Source organism: Sorex araneus, chromosome 2, assembly GCF_027595985.1.
Source record: "Sorex araneus isolate mSorAra2 chromosome 2, mSorAra2.pri, whole genome shotgun sequence".
Lineage (NCBI taxonomy): Eukaryota > Metazoa > Chordata > Mammalia > Eulipotyphla > Soricidae > Sorex > Sorex araneus.
The window spans coordinates 59,217,469-59,232,599 of NC_073303.1; the positions used below are offsets into that span (position 1 = coordinate 59,217,469).

Below are 15,131 nucleotides of genomic sequence, written 5' to 3' on the forward strand. Positions count from 1 at the left end.
TCCTTCCTTCCTTCCTTCCCTCCTTTCTTCCTTCCTACCTTCTTTCCTTCCCTCCTTCCTACCTTCTTTCCTTCCCTCCTTCCTTCCTTCCTTCCTTCCTTCCTTCCTTCCTTCCTTCCCTCCCCTCCCTCTCTCCTTCCTTCCTTCCTTCCTTCCTTCCTTTCTTACTTCCCTCCCTCCCTCCCTCCCTCCTTCCTTCCTTCCTTCCTTCCTTCCTTTCCTTCCTTCTTTCTTTCTTTCCTTCTTTCTTTCTTTTTCCTTCCTTCCTTCCTTCCTTCCTTCCTTTCTTTCTTTCTTTCTTTCTTTCTTTCTTTCTTTCTTTCTTTCTTTCTTCTTTCTTTCTTTCTTTCTTTCTTTCTTTCTTTCTTTCTTTCTTTCTTTCTTTCTTTCTTTCTTTCTTTCTTTCTTTCTTTCTTTCTTTCTTTCTTTCCCCTATCCTTGATTTGCCCAGCGAAAGTTTAGGAAAAGAAAAACAAGATTTTTATTCTTGTTTAAAGCCCCTGACAGGAGACGCTCGAATTGTGACTTCTGGGGTTTGAGAGTTGGAGAGGATTAAGGAAACCTGCAAAGACCCTTCGCCCTTCAACCTGGGCCACACCTGGTGAACCTGATCGCCTGGGGATAGTGACAAGCTGTGAGACCTCAGGCCAGTTACCCCAGTCCGGGCTTAGCTTCTTTGGAGAAAACTACAAGGTTTGCGCTGTAGTTCTAGGAAGAAGTGAGGTCACGGCCAGGGAGAGCTCCTTAAACCAGAGGCTGACACCGCATCTGGCTGACAGTTTGACAGTCACAGGCCCTCAAAAGGAGCAAAGTGTGGATTTCAAAAGCCCTTATGGTTTCTGTAGGAGAAATCTCCATGATTCCTGCACGGACAAAAGAACCAAGTAGCTTCTTTTTTTATTTTTTCATTTGTTCTTTTTAAATTTAATTTTCAGTTGGACACCATGATTAACAAAGTTGTTGACAATTGGGATTCTGGTGTCCAGTATTCTCCTGCTAATCCCACTGCTAGGGACTTCAACTCTCCACCAATGACCCCAGTGTCCCTCCCACCCCACAATCTGTCTCCTGTGTTCCTGCCTCACGGTTGGGACTTGGGTCCCTTGCTAATGGTAGCATTGGCTTGGGTTTCTTTCAATGATCCTCCATAAATCCAACAACTTCTATAAAACCCAGGGAGTGAGGAAAATGTTCTGTTTGTCTGGTGACACAAGGGTTGTTTGCTTTAAAGAAAATGAAGATGAGGGCTAAGTGAAATGAGTCAGAAAGAGAGGGACAGACATAGAGGGACTGCACTCATTTGTGGAGTGTAGGGTAATATCACATGAGGCTGACACCCAAGGACAGTAGATACAAGGGTCAGGGGGATTGCCCCATAGCTGGAAGACTGCTTCATGAGCAGAGGGAGAAGGCAGATGGAATAGAGAAGGGATCACTAAGAAAATGATGGCTAGAGGAACCAGTTGGGATGGGAGATGCATGCTGAAAGTAGGTAATGGACCAAACATGATGACCTCTCAGCTATAATGCCCAAAAGTAGAGAGAGAGTATGGGGAATATTGTCTGCATGGAGGCAGGGGGAGGGTGGGAAAGGGGGGTATACCCGGGATACTGGTGGTGGGGAATGTGCTCTGGTGGAGGGATGGGTGTTTGATCATTGTGAGATTGTAACCCAGACATGAAAGCTTGTAACTATCTCACGGTGCTTCAATAAAATTGAAAAAATTTTAAAAAAAAACGAAAGAAGAAAATGAAGATGAGGAAGAAAATTCACACTCTGTATGGGTATCAGATTTCACATGTTTAGGTACAGAGAGTATGGACAGGGCCAGAGAGATGGCACAGTGGGTAGGGCCCTTGCTTTGCAAGCAGCTCACTGGGTTCGATCCCCAGCACAGCAGTAACACATATGGTCTACAAAGGAGCGACCCCTGAGTGCAGAGGCAGGAATAAGCCATGAGCACAGTTGGGTGTATCCCACCCCGACATTATATGAAGGTATAAAGGTATAGACATCTGTTTTCACTGTCAAAGAGATTCAATTCGAAATGGTCCTAAATCTATTATATACTTCTTGTTCCCTTCTGATACTATTTCCCTCACTGCTAACACAGTATTGTTTATGTGACATTAATTTTTATGAAGTGTTTTTGGTTTGTTTTCAGTCCCAGCCCACAGTGCTCGGGGATGACTCCTGGCTCTGTGCTCCTAGAGATCACTCCTGACCAGCTCACGTCCCTGCACATCAAACTCGAGTCAGCCATGTGTAAAGCGAGCGTGATACCTGCTGTTCCGTCGCTCTGGCCCCCATGCCATTAATTTTTGAAATAAATGGCTTACAAAGTAAAACTTGAAATTAAATGAACCATAGACCGATGTGTCTTTCCCACAGTTATGAAAGGATCATAACAATAATATCGTAGCTATAGCTAATAAAAAGTTTAAACAGCATTAAGGGAGACAAAAGAGATTTAATTGGGTAACTATCAGATTCCACTATCTAAATGAATTTCCTACTCTATTAAAATAACAATGATTCAAACTTCACAGCAAACTTTGCCCCGCTGTTTACCCCACCTCTCCTGTAAGATACTAGAGTTTTTCTTAGGCATAGGTGACGGGGCTTAATTTATCTGTTCCTTTTCAAAGTTGTGTTTCACATTGAACAGGAATGCTTTAAGTCAGTTTCCTAATACAGCATCTAGGTTAAGAAATGTTGACTCCTGACTGTGTACAAATAAATACACGGAGCACACAAGTGAACGTGAAGATGTTAAGAAGAGACTGGAGAAATTTGGAGTGCCAAAAAGCTTTAAGGGAATTGTGGAAGAGTTATGAAAATATGTAGCGCATTTTGAAATGCAGATGTCTCTGGAACTGGAAATGTAATCACGGGAATAAAAACTGTCTTTAATAAATCTTCTTAATTAAAATCCATTGTTCAGGAAAAACATATAAACCCTCCTCCAATATTAGAAACAGTAGTAAGAGGTGGGAAAAAATTTGGGTTCAATCAGATTTCAGCCCCCAAGTGGTTAGGTTCTGTTCCTGGTTTCAACACTTATTTTGTTGCTGCTTAAAGCTAAATAGGAGCTGGAGCGGTAACACAGCATGTAGGGCGTTTGCCTTGCACGCAGCCGACACGGGTTCGACTCCCAGCATCCCATATGGTCCCCTGAGCACCACCAGGAGTAATTCCTGAGTGCATGAGCCAGGAATAACACCTTTGCATCGCCAGGTGTGACCCCCCCCCCCAAAAAAAAGAAAAACTAAAGAAATAATATTCTGCAAACTGAACATAAATTGTTTGTCGTTATGGTATCCAATGAGGTGAAAATAAATGAGGCCTATATTGCTCAAACTATAACCCATTATTGATGGGAAAAACCAAACCAAACCAAACCCTTATTTTTTAGTTGCAAGGTCTTTGAGGGAAGAGTCTCCCAGCTCAAAAGATTTAAAAGCAATTACAAGAAATACACCTGCCTTGGCCTTCTTCCTCTCAAAGCTCAAATGTCCTCCCAGAGAACCCAAACAGAATGTTTACCAATGAAAACGTCTCCGTGGATGCATTTGAGAAAAATACATAAATGTGCCTGTTCTTATTAGTCTCCGGCTGTCATTAAACTTTAAAAGCACGAGGCCTTTCAGTTAAACCAGTGCACTATGGCATAACTGTCATAACATGTCAATAGGATGAAGTAAACTCATTTCCTAAGTGGATGAGCGAGCAGCCCGCTGCGCCGCGCCCTGCGCCCGCGTCCTAACGCACGCGCCCCAACGCCCTCGCGACCACGCTCCCGGGAGGGGGACACTGCGATGGACGGCATGTCCGACATTCACATTCGGAGCACCCTGTCTTATTTACACGCACTGAACTGGGCAGCCGTGGCCTCGGCAAAGGCTACTTATCCTCGGCTCTTTCGGGGACGCCGAAAAGTGACCTTCCCTTCACTCACGTACAGTGCTTGGGGGACCATAGGATGCCCCGAATCAAACCCAGGTTGGGCACTTGCAAGGCAAACGCTCTGCCCACTGTAGTACGGCCAAGGCCTCCTCAACTGTTTTGGAGACTGGAGCAAGAATTTGGGCGCACAGTGCTCAAAGGCTGCGCCCACCTCTGACTTTGGGGGATGCCACCTCACGTAGGGCAAGCATCCTTTTGCCTTTGTTTGTTGAGGCAAGTGGTTTTTGTTTATTTGGGGGTGTTTTGATTTTTGATTTTTTGACTTTTGGGGGCCACATCCGGTGATATTCAGGGGTTCCTCCTGGCTCTGCACACGGGAATCTCTCCTGGTGGTGCTCCAGAGACCATGTGGGGTGCTGGAGATGGAACCGGGTTGGCCATGAGCCAGACAAATGCCCTCCCCTCTGTACTGTCGCTCTGGCCTTGAGGCAAGTATTTGAACCTTTATGCTTTTGTGTGTTTGGGGGCCACACCTGGAGCTGCTCAGGGTTACTCTTGGCTCCACCTTCCAGCACCCCCCCACCCCACAGGGAGACCCTCTAGAGTGTGGAGGATTGAACCCAGGTCAGCCATGTGCAAGGCAAGTGTCTTATCCACTGTACTATTGCTCCAGCCCCCAATTTGAGATACACTAAATTAAAATGCATTTGTTGTTCTTTATCACAAATAATGTCTAATTTCTGTGAGCTCTATTTAGATCACAGGGCTTGGAGATACAGTACAGTGGGTAGAACGTGTGCATTGCACCTTGCATGCACCCAACCCGGGTTTGATCCCTGACATGCCATGTGGTCCCCAGACCACCACCAGGAATAATTCCTGGTAGAACTCTCTGGGTGGAGCATCACTGGGTGTGACCCCAAAATTCAAAAGCAAAACCAAGCTGTGCCATAGAGCTGGCAAGAACTCGGCTGACTGAGTACACTGTATGCCGGAGGCCTGGGTTTGAAGACTGGCACTGCAAGATCTCGAGCACTACTGGGGGGAGGCACGGAAGGTGACCCACCCTCAAGTATAGAGCCCAGCCAGGCCCCCGGCTGCAGAGTGTGACCCCAACCAGAAGACAGCAACACATGACTGTATGATAGTGACCAATGTGTCATAGTCAGCTGTGTGTGTCCCCACTGCTGCGACAACAACAAGGGCTGTGACAACAACCAAGGGAGGAAAGTGGGAAGGAAATAAAACTCAGTTAAAAAAAAATAAGGGCGACTTTCAGCACACATCTCCCGTCCCGAACGATCCCTCCAACTGTCGTTGACTTCGTGATTCCTTCTCTATCCCAGCTGCCTTCTCCCCCAGCTCACGAGGCGGGCTTCCAACTATGGAGCCAAACGTGATGGCCTCTCAGTATCTACATTGCAAACCATAATGCCCAAAAGTAGAGAGAGAGTATGGGGGAAATTGTCTGCCATGGAGGTAGGGGGAGGGTGGGAAAGGGGGGGGTAATACTGGGGACACTGGTGGTGGAGAATATGCACATGGTGGAGGGATGGGTGTACAATCATTATATGACTGAAACGCAAACATGAAAGTTTTGTAACTGTATCTCATGGTAATTCAGTTAAAAAAAAGTGTATGGGGGGGAGGGGGGCTAAGGTGATAGTACTCAGGGTGGTACACTCGCCTCGCATGTGGCTAACCAGGGATCCATTCTCAGCATCCTATGTGGTTTCCAGAACCCACCAGAAATGATTCCTGGGTATAGAGCCAGGAGTAAGCCCTGACCATCATCACTAGGTGGGGCCCCCAAGCTAAACATAATAATTAATACAATAAAATACAGGGGCTGGAGCAATAGGTAGGGCATTTGCTTGCATGTGGCCAACCAGGGTTTGATTCTTGATGTTGCATACAGTCCTGGAAGCACCACCAGGAGTCATTCCTGAGTGCAGAGCCAGGAGTCACCCCTGGGCATTGCCAGGTATGGCCTAAAACCAAAAAGCAAACAAACAAAAGAAACAAAATACATAGTGCTAAAAAAAACCCAAACAAACCCAAGATGTATTTCCCTTCAGGAAATTGGACCCAATTCCAAAGCATTTAGGGCAAACTGGATGATTGACAGAATCAATCCTATGGTCTTACAGGTACCCAATGGGTTTATTGACCAATTGATTTCCTCAAAGGCACAGATGAAGTCTGGGAGGATTGAGTGTTCTGTTTTGTTTTGGTTGGTTTGCTGTTATGGCTACGCTCGCTCCTGTTTGGGGGTGGGGGTGGTGGGGGGTGGGGTGTTGTACTCCTGGTACAGTGCTCAGGGCCCATTCCTGGAAAAGGAATATAGCTCAGGAAAAGCTATATGATGCTGGGGATCAAGCCCAGGGCTTCTGTGCAAAGCCTGTGCTTTGGCCTTTCGAGCTACTTCCCCACCTCTGAGTGGGGGCAGGGGCGGGTTTGGAAAAGGGTTCCCTTTTGTGCTGTGTGCTGCAGACAGCTGGTGCCAGCTCTCCAATGGGTAGCCAGCCTCATGGAGAGAAAACTGTAAGAATGGTGCAAAAGTGCATGTGCTCAGTATAATTAACAATGGTCTATATTTGCTCCAGATTTGTGGGCCAAAATTTTCCTCTTCTTCTTACTGCCGTGGTATGAGCCAGTTGGCTGCTGTTTCTCTCCCCAGAGGTGGATGAACTGACTACAGTGATGTGCTGATTCCGGCATGAAAAATAGTCTTGTGAGGTGAGATGGGCTTCAGCGGACTGCAGTGTTCTAATGGAGTCCACTGATATTTCTAAAGGATTAGGGAAAATGAGTTGATTAAAATACTGTGACAAATACATCTTTTAAAAGGTAGATTTAATGTGGACCTAGGTACATGGAACCTATATAATTAAGGCAGACATTTCCAAGTAAAGATGATTCTTCACGAAAGGTAAACACCATTTAAACAATCTGAATTACATAAACTATCAATGAGATAATAATTAATGAGAGAATGAGATCACGCCCCAGATAAATTAAACAGCTTGTGAATTTTTATTGCATATTGATGCGTGTGCTGAAGACTGCAGGGTTCAACTGCTCCAGAAGCTTAGGCGGAATTGTTCCTGGTCTGGAAGGCCCGCCCAGCTTCACTTTCCTTTCTACTATTATTGAAAAAATTGTTTTTCATTCATTGTGACCAGTAACCTAAAATTTCCGTTGCATTTGTGGTTTACTGAAGTGTTCTAAAGAATTTATAAACAAAAACACACAGGGAAATGTATGGATATATTTTCCTACAACATAGTCACCATTATTTTAAGTACTGAAGTACACATATAAGACATCGTAGAAGATTTTTTTCTTTGGTGACTCACATTGTCCTCTTTTAAGATGCAGGCAGTCGGGCTGGAGAGATAGCACAGATAGTGGGGTGCTTGCCTTGCAGGCAGCTGACCCAGGTTCCATCCTTGGCATCCCATATGGTCCCCTGAGCACAGCTGGGTACGGCCCCCCAAACAAAACAAAACAAAATAAAAACTAGACACAGGTAATGGCTGGAGAAATAGCTCAACAGGCTGAGCAAATATTTTTTTTTTTTTCTTTTTGGGTCACACCCGGCGATGCACAGGGGTCACTCCTGGCTTTTGCACTCAGGAATTACTCCTGGTGGTGCTCGGAGGACCATATGGGATGCTGGGAACCATACCCGGGTCAGCCACATGCAAGGCAAATGCCCTACCCGCTGTGCTATCGCTCCAGCCTCTGACCACATGTTTTGCGTGCAGGAGGCCTGGGTTTGATCCCAGCATGGCTTGGTTCCCTGAGTACTCAGAAGTAATTCCAGAGCACTGAGCAAAGGAGCCGCCCTGAGCACTGCTGGATGTGATCCGACCACCAAAAAGTAAAAACAAACTTAAAAAAAACAAGTGATGGAGCCTTTAAAGTTTATTTATTAATCATTCCAGAGATATTTATTGAGAACCTGATGTGCACCAAGCAATGATGGATGAGTAACAAGACTTTGCACAGTTACATCATAGCAATATGCACCTGACCAAGAAGAATAGAGACTGAGTATCCGCTGATTAAAAAGCAAAAGAAAAAGGGTAGGAGAGCTAGTACAGTGGGCAGGGAGCTTGCCTTGCACGCAGCTGACCCAGGTTCTATTCCCTAATCCTGCAGGATTTGAGACCCAGGAGTAAGCTCTAAACAGAACAAAACAAAACAGAACAGAACAAAACAAAACAAAAACACAGAAAATAACTTCTCTGGATATAGCAGTTAAAACAAGGGGAGTATAAAATTTTGGCCAAAGGGGTGTGTTAAGTGACTTTATTCTGGTTTGTGGTGTCTTTAAGTCAGTTTTTGTTTTTGTGTTTGGGCCACACCGGGCAATGCTCAGGGGTTATTTCTGACTATGCATTCAGAAACACTATCTTTTAGGCCTCTTTAAGTCAACTTTTAAACATATAGGAGGGTTAGAGCCAGAATGATAGTACAGCACTCAGGGCGCTTGTCTTGCATGCAGCACACTTGGGTTCAATCTCTGGAGCCCCATGGATTAGCTACAAAGCATCATATGAAAGGCCAGGGATGTATCTCAATAGTAGAGTACATACACATGCATGAGGACCTAAGTTCGATTCCTAGAACCCCCCCCCAAACCATAAAATTGTCACATAAGATAATTGCTATAGTTGTGTGCATAAAAACACATACATGTGTAGTGTATAGAGACATATTTTTATCTTATGTAATGAATGCATTATTAGAATGTCAGAATCTGATGGACATGGGGCTGGAGCGATAGCACAGCAGGTAGGGTGTTTGTCTTGCATGGGGCTGACCTGGGTTCGATTCCTAGCATCCCACATGGTCTCCCAGCACCACCATGAGTAATTCCTGAGTGCAGAGCCAGAAGTGACCCCTGTGCATTGCTAGGTGTGACCCAAAAAGAAAAAAAATCCGATGGACATACATATTTAAACATTTAATTGTAAAACATCGCTGTCACTGTCATCCCGTTGCTGATCGATTTGCTCGAGCGGGCACCAGTAACGTCTCCATTGTGAGACTTGTTGTTACTGTTTTTGGCATATTGAACACGCCACGGGTAGCTTGCCAGGGTCTGCCATGCAGGTGAGATACTCTCGGTAACTTACCAGGCTCGAATGCGGGTCATCCGTGTGCAAGGCAAATGCCCTACTCACTGGGCTCCTTCCCGTTGTAAATAAGTCAATTAAAATTTTGCAGCTTTGACTTTGCAGCAGGCTCAATTTAAAGGACTACAAAACAGCAAGTAAGGTGCTTTCCTCACATGCAGCTGACTGGATTCCATGCCTGGCATCCGATATGGTCCCTTAAGTTGGCGAGGAATGATTACTGAGTACAGAGCCCTGGGCCCAGTTGGGTGTGGCCCCCAAACCAAAATGAATGAATGAATGAATAAAGGGCTACAAAAAAACCACAGATGACTATTGGAACACATAGGGATAACAAATATAAAAATAACCTTGGGTCGAAGCAGTAATTCAGTGAGTGGGGTGCTTGACTTGCATGCAGCTGATCTATCTTCTACTCCTGGCATCCAAAGTGCCACCAGAAGTGATCCCTGAGCACAGAGCCAGGAGTAAACCCCGAGCACCACCGGGTGTGGCCCCCAAACCAACAAAACAAAACAATTACAGGTTTGCAGGTTAAATCACACCAGACCAATGATTTCATTTGAAACAATGCTAAAAGACAATTTTATTTTATCATACTAATGTCTTGTTTTGAAAAACAATCTGCTTATTATCTTAAGATAAAGTTTCCTAATGGTTAGAGATTTATAACATACATTGAATATATATTAAATATATGTGACCTGGCCACTATAGAATAACATACACATCTAAAATTTAATCCTTTATTGGTAGCCCACTTTCTAAAATAAAATCTTAACAATTATTTGGAATACGACTTGTCCATGAAAAAACTCAAAAAGTAAACCACATAAAATCACATAGCAAAGAAAAGAGAAATTGCAAATATTGACTAAATTGTAAATTTCTAAGGAAGTAGGCAGTGCCTTCCATTCTTTATGCTCATCATATTCTATTCTATTTTCCCCCATAATAAATAATTTTAGTGTGGAATAAGTAACATGGTATCTCAGGATTTTCATCAACCTAAGATAACAGGAGGTTGTTTTCAAGGTATAATAAATCACAGCTAGGGAGTGATTTAAACTTTAAGATACATAAGAAGGAATTTTAAGAGTGCTAATTAAGTACTTGTTAACATTTTGTATAGGAATTCCTTTTTGTGAGAGTTGAATCACTTCTTCAAGAAAGTAAAAAAGCACTCATCTGAAATTTGTATTGTAAGCTACATTTTTTTTTAGTATTGGTTGAAAGGAAACAAAAAAGCATTTTAGGTTGCATTACTGAAAGAAATAAACCAGCAAATTGTAAGATCCCAGTACTTTAAAAATAATGAAAATTTAATGATGTGATAAAAATATTTAAAGTGTAAGAAAGAGAAAATTGCTAGGAAAGGTTTTACAGTTTAACACATTAGTGTGTATTTTATTTTTCAATCTAATGATTTCGTTCAGGTGGACATGTGCTGATTTTGCTAAACAGACACTTTTAAGAATTTATTTTAAAAATTGGTTTGTTTTTCCCTGAAGGGGTGGTCAGCAAACCAAATAGTCTCAAAGGGCATAGAAACATGAGCTGTTGAAAGGGGCAGATAGGAGACTTAATAAGAATCCCTGGCTCTTCACATGGGTTTAGAAAAGTATATCAACAGTCTCGTGCTAAGAATGCTCTGTCATGTAACCAAGTATTTGGTGAACCTGCACTGTTTTCAGGTAATTCTTGCCCTCCGACCACACATATCAATCAGCTCCTCCCTTTTCATTCAATATGTTTTATTTTCTTAGATTTTACAATGCAACAATCATCTCACGCTTCAGTTGGCTCTTATAGTTATTATTTGCTTCAAATAAAGGGTTAGGAGATAATACAGGATAAACACCACAGAAAAGACCTTTGAAAGGGGTGGTAAGTGGGATTAAGGAATGCCTGAATCATTCTCCACCTTCCCAAGGACAGAGGTTCTTTAGCTGCTCTTACCACAATTTAAAAAGCTTCAGATTTAGTGATAGATTCTCACTAATGTAAAGCCAAAATGAGTGGAGACTAGGGGTGGGCATTAAAACAGCAAGAAGAACAACAAAAAAAGGCATCACTAGAATCAGGATTTCTCCCTCCAGAAGAATAACTGAGAAAAGGGAAGATGCTCTGAGATTTATAGACTCTTACAAAATATGATTTAAATATATGCTTTGGTGTTGTGAACATAGCCTAAAAGTGCAAAGACTCTGTTTTGATTTTCTGCAATCTACTTCCATCGATTTTGAAGTTTAACGTTCCTATTATAATTTCACACCTACATTGGCACAATTTACAGAAGAAAATTGTGGAATAATACGTGCATTCTACTTCTCCCCTATTTTAAACCCTAAAACTTGTTGATTTGTTTTTAATTTTTTAAATCTGATTTTAGGAGAAGCTCTACTTCCCAAAATTCATTCCTGATTCACATGTCATTTTATGAATTTTTAATAAAGATGAGTATATAGTGCCAGAATCCAAATTATGGTTTTCAATTTGGTGGACAATTTAATCAATAGAATCTCAGAACATCAGGAATGGCTTGATTCTGTAAGGAAAATGTAAGTGGGCTTGGCTACAATCTCCTACACAAAGGAGTTAGAGTGAGTGTAAAGTTTTATATTTTGAGATATTAATGCTGCTAAGATGTGCCACAGCAAATAGAAATAAAAGCTGCACTGCAGAAATTACGACAAAATGTACAAGTTGATAAAATTTGAGATTCAAATTAAGAGCATCATAATATCAAATACCAAGACTTAACATTACAATTCATTAATCCATTATAATTCATTAGTCAAATGTCCCAAGGAGAGGGCAGAATGTACAATGAGTGTTTTCTGGAAATGAATTGCTAAAAATTAGTAGAGTCTGAAAAGACTTCAGAATTGGAGGCGCCAGCTGGGTTGAGAGGGGGGTGGGGGAGGAGATTCTACTCACTATTAAATATTTGAAGCATTAAAAAAAAATACAGTCGGCGACTATGTCCTCATTTCCCACTCCAGCGGGCAGACTCGAGTGTCTGAGAGCACTTTTTCCTTTGTAAAGAGGAGGTTTAGAAACACACGCGTAGGACATTTTGTATCGATTTAGGCCAGTTGGGGCAAGACATGGTTGAGAGTAGGATCTCAAATTGTTGCACTAAAGACAATAACACTCGCAGTCCTGGCACCATTCCATAATAATTTGCTAAGATTTAATTTTACTTATCACTGCCAGCCATTATCTGATCCTATTTGACCTACATATTAACATTTCCATGACTATTCAAGCCCTTTTTGGAAATTCCATACCCGCGAATGGTCAGTCCCCACTCACGAGGAGATTATTTATTTATTCTGAACATATCTGGAATTCTTCCACCCTATCTTTTCCTCGGGGACTCCCTCCCCCCAGCCCCACGCCCCCTCCAAAGTATCGATATTAGTATCTGGGCAAGGGGGGCGTCGATGTCACAAAACCCAACCCAACCCAACAACAACAGCAACAACAACAGCAAACGCGTGAGCTGGAGGCCCCCTCTTCATGGTATATTATGGCAGAAGTGGAAAAACCAAAGCGTGGGGGGGTGGGAAAAAAAAAGAAAATGATAATTGTTTTCTCTAAGGCTATTATCTAATGCGAAAGCAAATAGTCGGGCTGGAAATCAGCTAACAGAAGGGGATTAGAGGGAAGGGAGAGTGGCTGGGCTGCAGCAGAGCTGTCTCTGCGGCGGGTGATGAGTCGCAGGCCGGGCGGCCGGGCCGCTCCAGATGGCCGGGGAAAGTGGTGGGCTGGGGTGACCGCGGGGCACCCGCGCGGCCGGGCCGGTGGGGGAGGCGGCCCGCGCGCCCCCGGAGGGCCGGGCCTGCCCATTGTTAACATATACTTGACCTCCGCGGCCCCGGCGCGGCGCAGATGCGCCCCCCAGCCCGCGCCGCCCGCCCCCCGCGCCTCCCCCCTGCACCTGGTGGCGGGCGCGGGCGCGGTGGGCGCGCGGCGCTCCTGCTCCCCGGCGCACGCCCGGCCGCCCTGCAGATAAATGCGTCGCCTTCCTCGACAGTGAGCGAGGGCGGGCGCGGCAGACGCAGACGCCGCCTGTGACAGTGGCAATTCCCCGCGCCCCACATCACATTTGTCTGCCACCGCCGCGACAACACAGGCGCGCGGGGAGGGCGGGCGGGAGGCGGGGAGCCGGGGCTCGCGCGGCTCCGCGTTCTGCGTGCGTGGAGGCAGCGTTTTGGCTGGCGTCCCCGACCCCGGGCTGCTTTTTTTTTTTTTTTTTTAATTTCCCCCTCGCTCTCTCTCTCTCTCTCTGTGTGTCTCTCTGATTTTTTTTTATTCCCCCCCACCTTTTTTTTTTTTTTTTTTGCAGCGCGGCTCGCGGGGTGCAGGAGGCGCCGGGCGCGCGTGGGCGAGCGGCCGCGGGAGGGAAGCGGCGCCGCGCCCTCGCCCCCCGGCCCCGCGGGCTGCCCGCGACCACCACGGCGAGTTGCAGCGGCCGCGCGGAGCCCGTGGCGGATGGTGGGACTCTCCAGCCCTGCGCAGTGTGAGTATCCGCGGGAGGGCCGGGCCGCGGGCAGGGACCCGCCGTCGCCGTCCCCGCAGCATCGCGTCCTGCGGACACGCTCCGGGGGCCGGAGTGGTCGCGCTCCGAGCCAGCCGGGGCACCTCGCCGGCCGCCCCGGCCCGCGGTGACACTGAACTTCAGGGGCTCAGCCGGGGATGCAGATCGTTTCCCCGGACGGCCCCCGCACGGATTTCTTTTCCGCCTTATTTCTTTTCCGCTCGGCTAGGATGCCGAGGCGAGGAGCGAGGCGCGCGTCCCCCGCTCGCCACCAGCCTCCCCGCCGCTAGCGGTCAAGGTGCCCACGCTGCGCTTGGCAGGTGGCCCGACGCCCGCGCCGTGGGGCTGGGGAGCCGGAGAGGGGGGCTCGGGGATCGTGGCTGGGAAGGAGTTGCAGGAGCAGGAGAGGCGGGAGCTGAACTTAGGGAGACCCCCCCAGCCCCCGGGCGGGGGTCCTGGAGGAGCGGCATCCTGGCGCTCTGCGCCCCTCTGCCAACTTTCCCTGCGGACACGGGGCTCGGGGGGCGTGTGGGAAGGCAGCCACGGGGCGCGCCCGCTCCTGCCCCCCACCCCCGCCCGGGATCTCCGTCGGGCTGGGGTCCCGGCCCGCTCCTCCCGGGACTGGAGCTCGGCGGCTGGGGGTTGGGGGGACACAACCTCCGCCCGCGACCAGCCCGAGCCGCGCGTCCCCGCCGCGAGCCCTTTCGTTTTCCCCGACCCCGGGAAACGGGTGGAGAAACGCGGCTCCGCGTGCGCCCGTGCCGGGAGCGGGCTGGGAGCACCCACAGCTCCGTCCCTGGGAGGATCGTGCGCGCGCCGAGACGCCTGGACCAGAAAACGGGGCGGTGGGCACCGCGGCACTTTTTACTTTTTTTCTTTCTTTCTTTCTTTCCTTTTTTTTTTTTTTTCGGTCCGGGCGGTGCAGCCTTGGAAAAGTTTGAGCGCTGAGATTCCGGGAAGTGGGATGGGAACCAAGGCTTACTAAAAATAGCCCCGCCGCGCCCTGCGCCCGCCCCCCTCCCGCCGCGGCTGGGGACTGGGAGGGTCGGGCCGGGCCACCGGGCCACTCGTGGGCTCGCGGCTCCCTTGCAAGGATGGAGCCAGCTGGGGCGCGGGCCTCGGACGCCCGGCGCCGCCGCTGCCCCGCGCCGCCAGCCCCGCTGCCCCTGAGTCCTGGGCCCGCCGTCCGCGTGTCGCTTTGAGGAGGAGCCGGTAGGTCCCCGGGAGAAGGTCGTGCAGGCCAGCAGGGCCGCCCAGGGCCACCCCACGGCAACTTCCGCGCTCGCGGCTGCAGCTCGGAGCCCTCCTGCGTTTGGAACTTCGCTTCCCTCCGCGAATCTGCCCGGGGCCTGGCTCGGCGCGGCTGTCCGCAGCTGCTGCAAATTGATTTCTCCCCTGATAAAGGTCGGACTGCTGACCAAAGCGTTTTCTTTCTACCTTCTGTGTGCACTGACATCGGGTTTCCAGGGGTTTCCCTTCCTGGTGTCCTTTGGAACATCTGTACCGTGTCGAGAGCACGCGGTGGCTTTTA

General features: G+C 47.4%; 1 protein-coding gene across 1 annotated transcript in view; it reads left to right on the forward strand.

The window, feature by feature from the left end:
• The first annotated feature begins 13,402 nt into the window (after nt 1–13,402).
• Nucleotides 13,403–15,131, forward strand: part of RUNX1T1 (RUNX1 partner transcriptional co-repressor 1) — a 171,725-nt gene continuing 169,996 nt past the window's right edge. The window contains 1 exon segment of the mRNA XM_055124995.1: nt 13,403–13,582. Within this exon segment, the coding sequence (XP_054980970.1) occupies nt 13,555–13,582 (28 nt within the window). The 5' untranslated portion in view covers nt 13,403–13,554.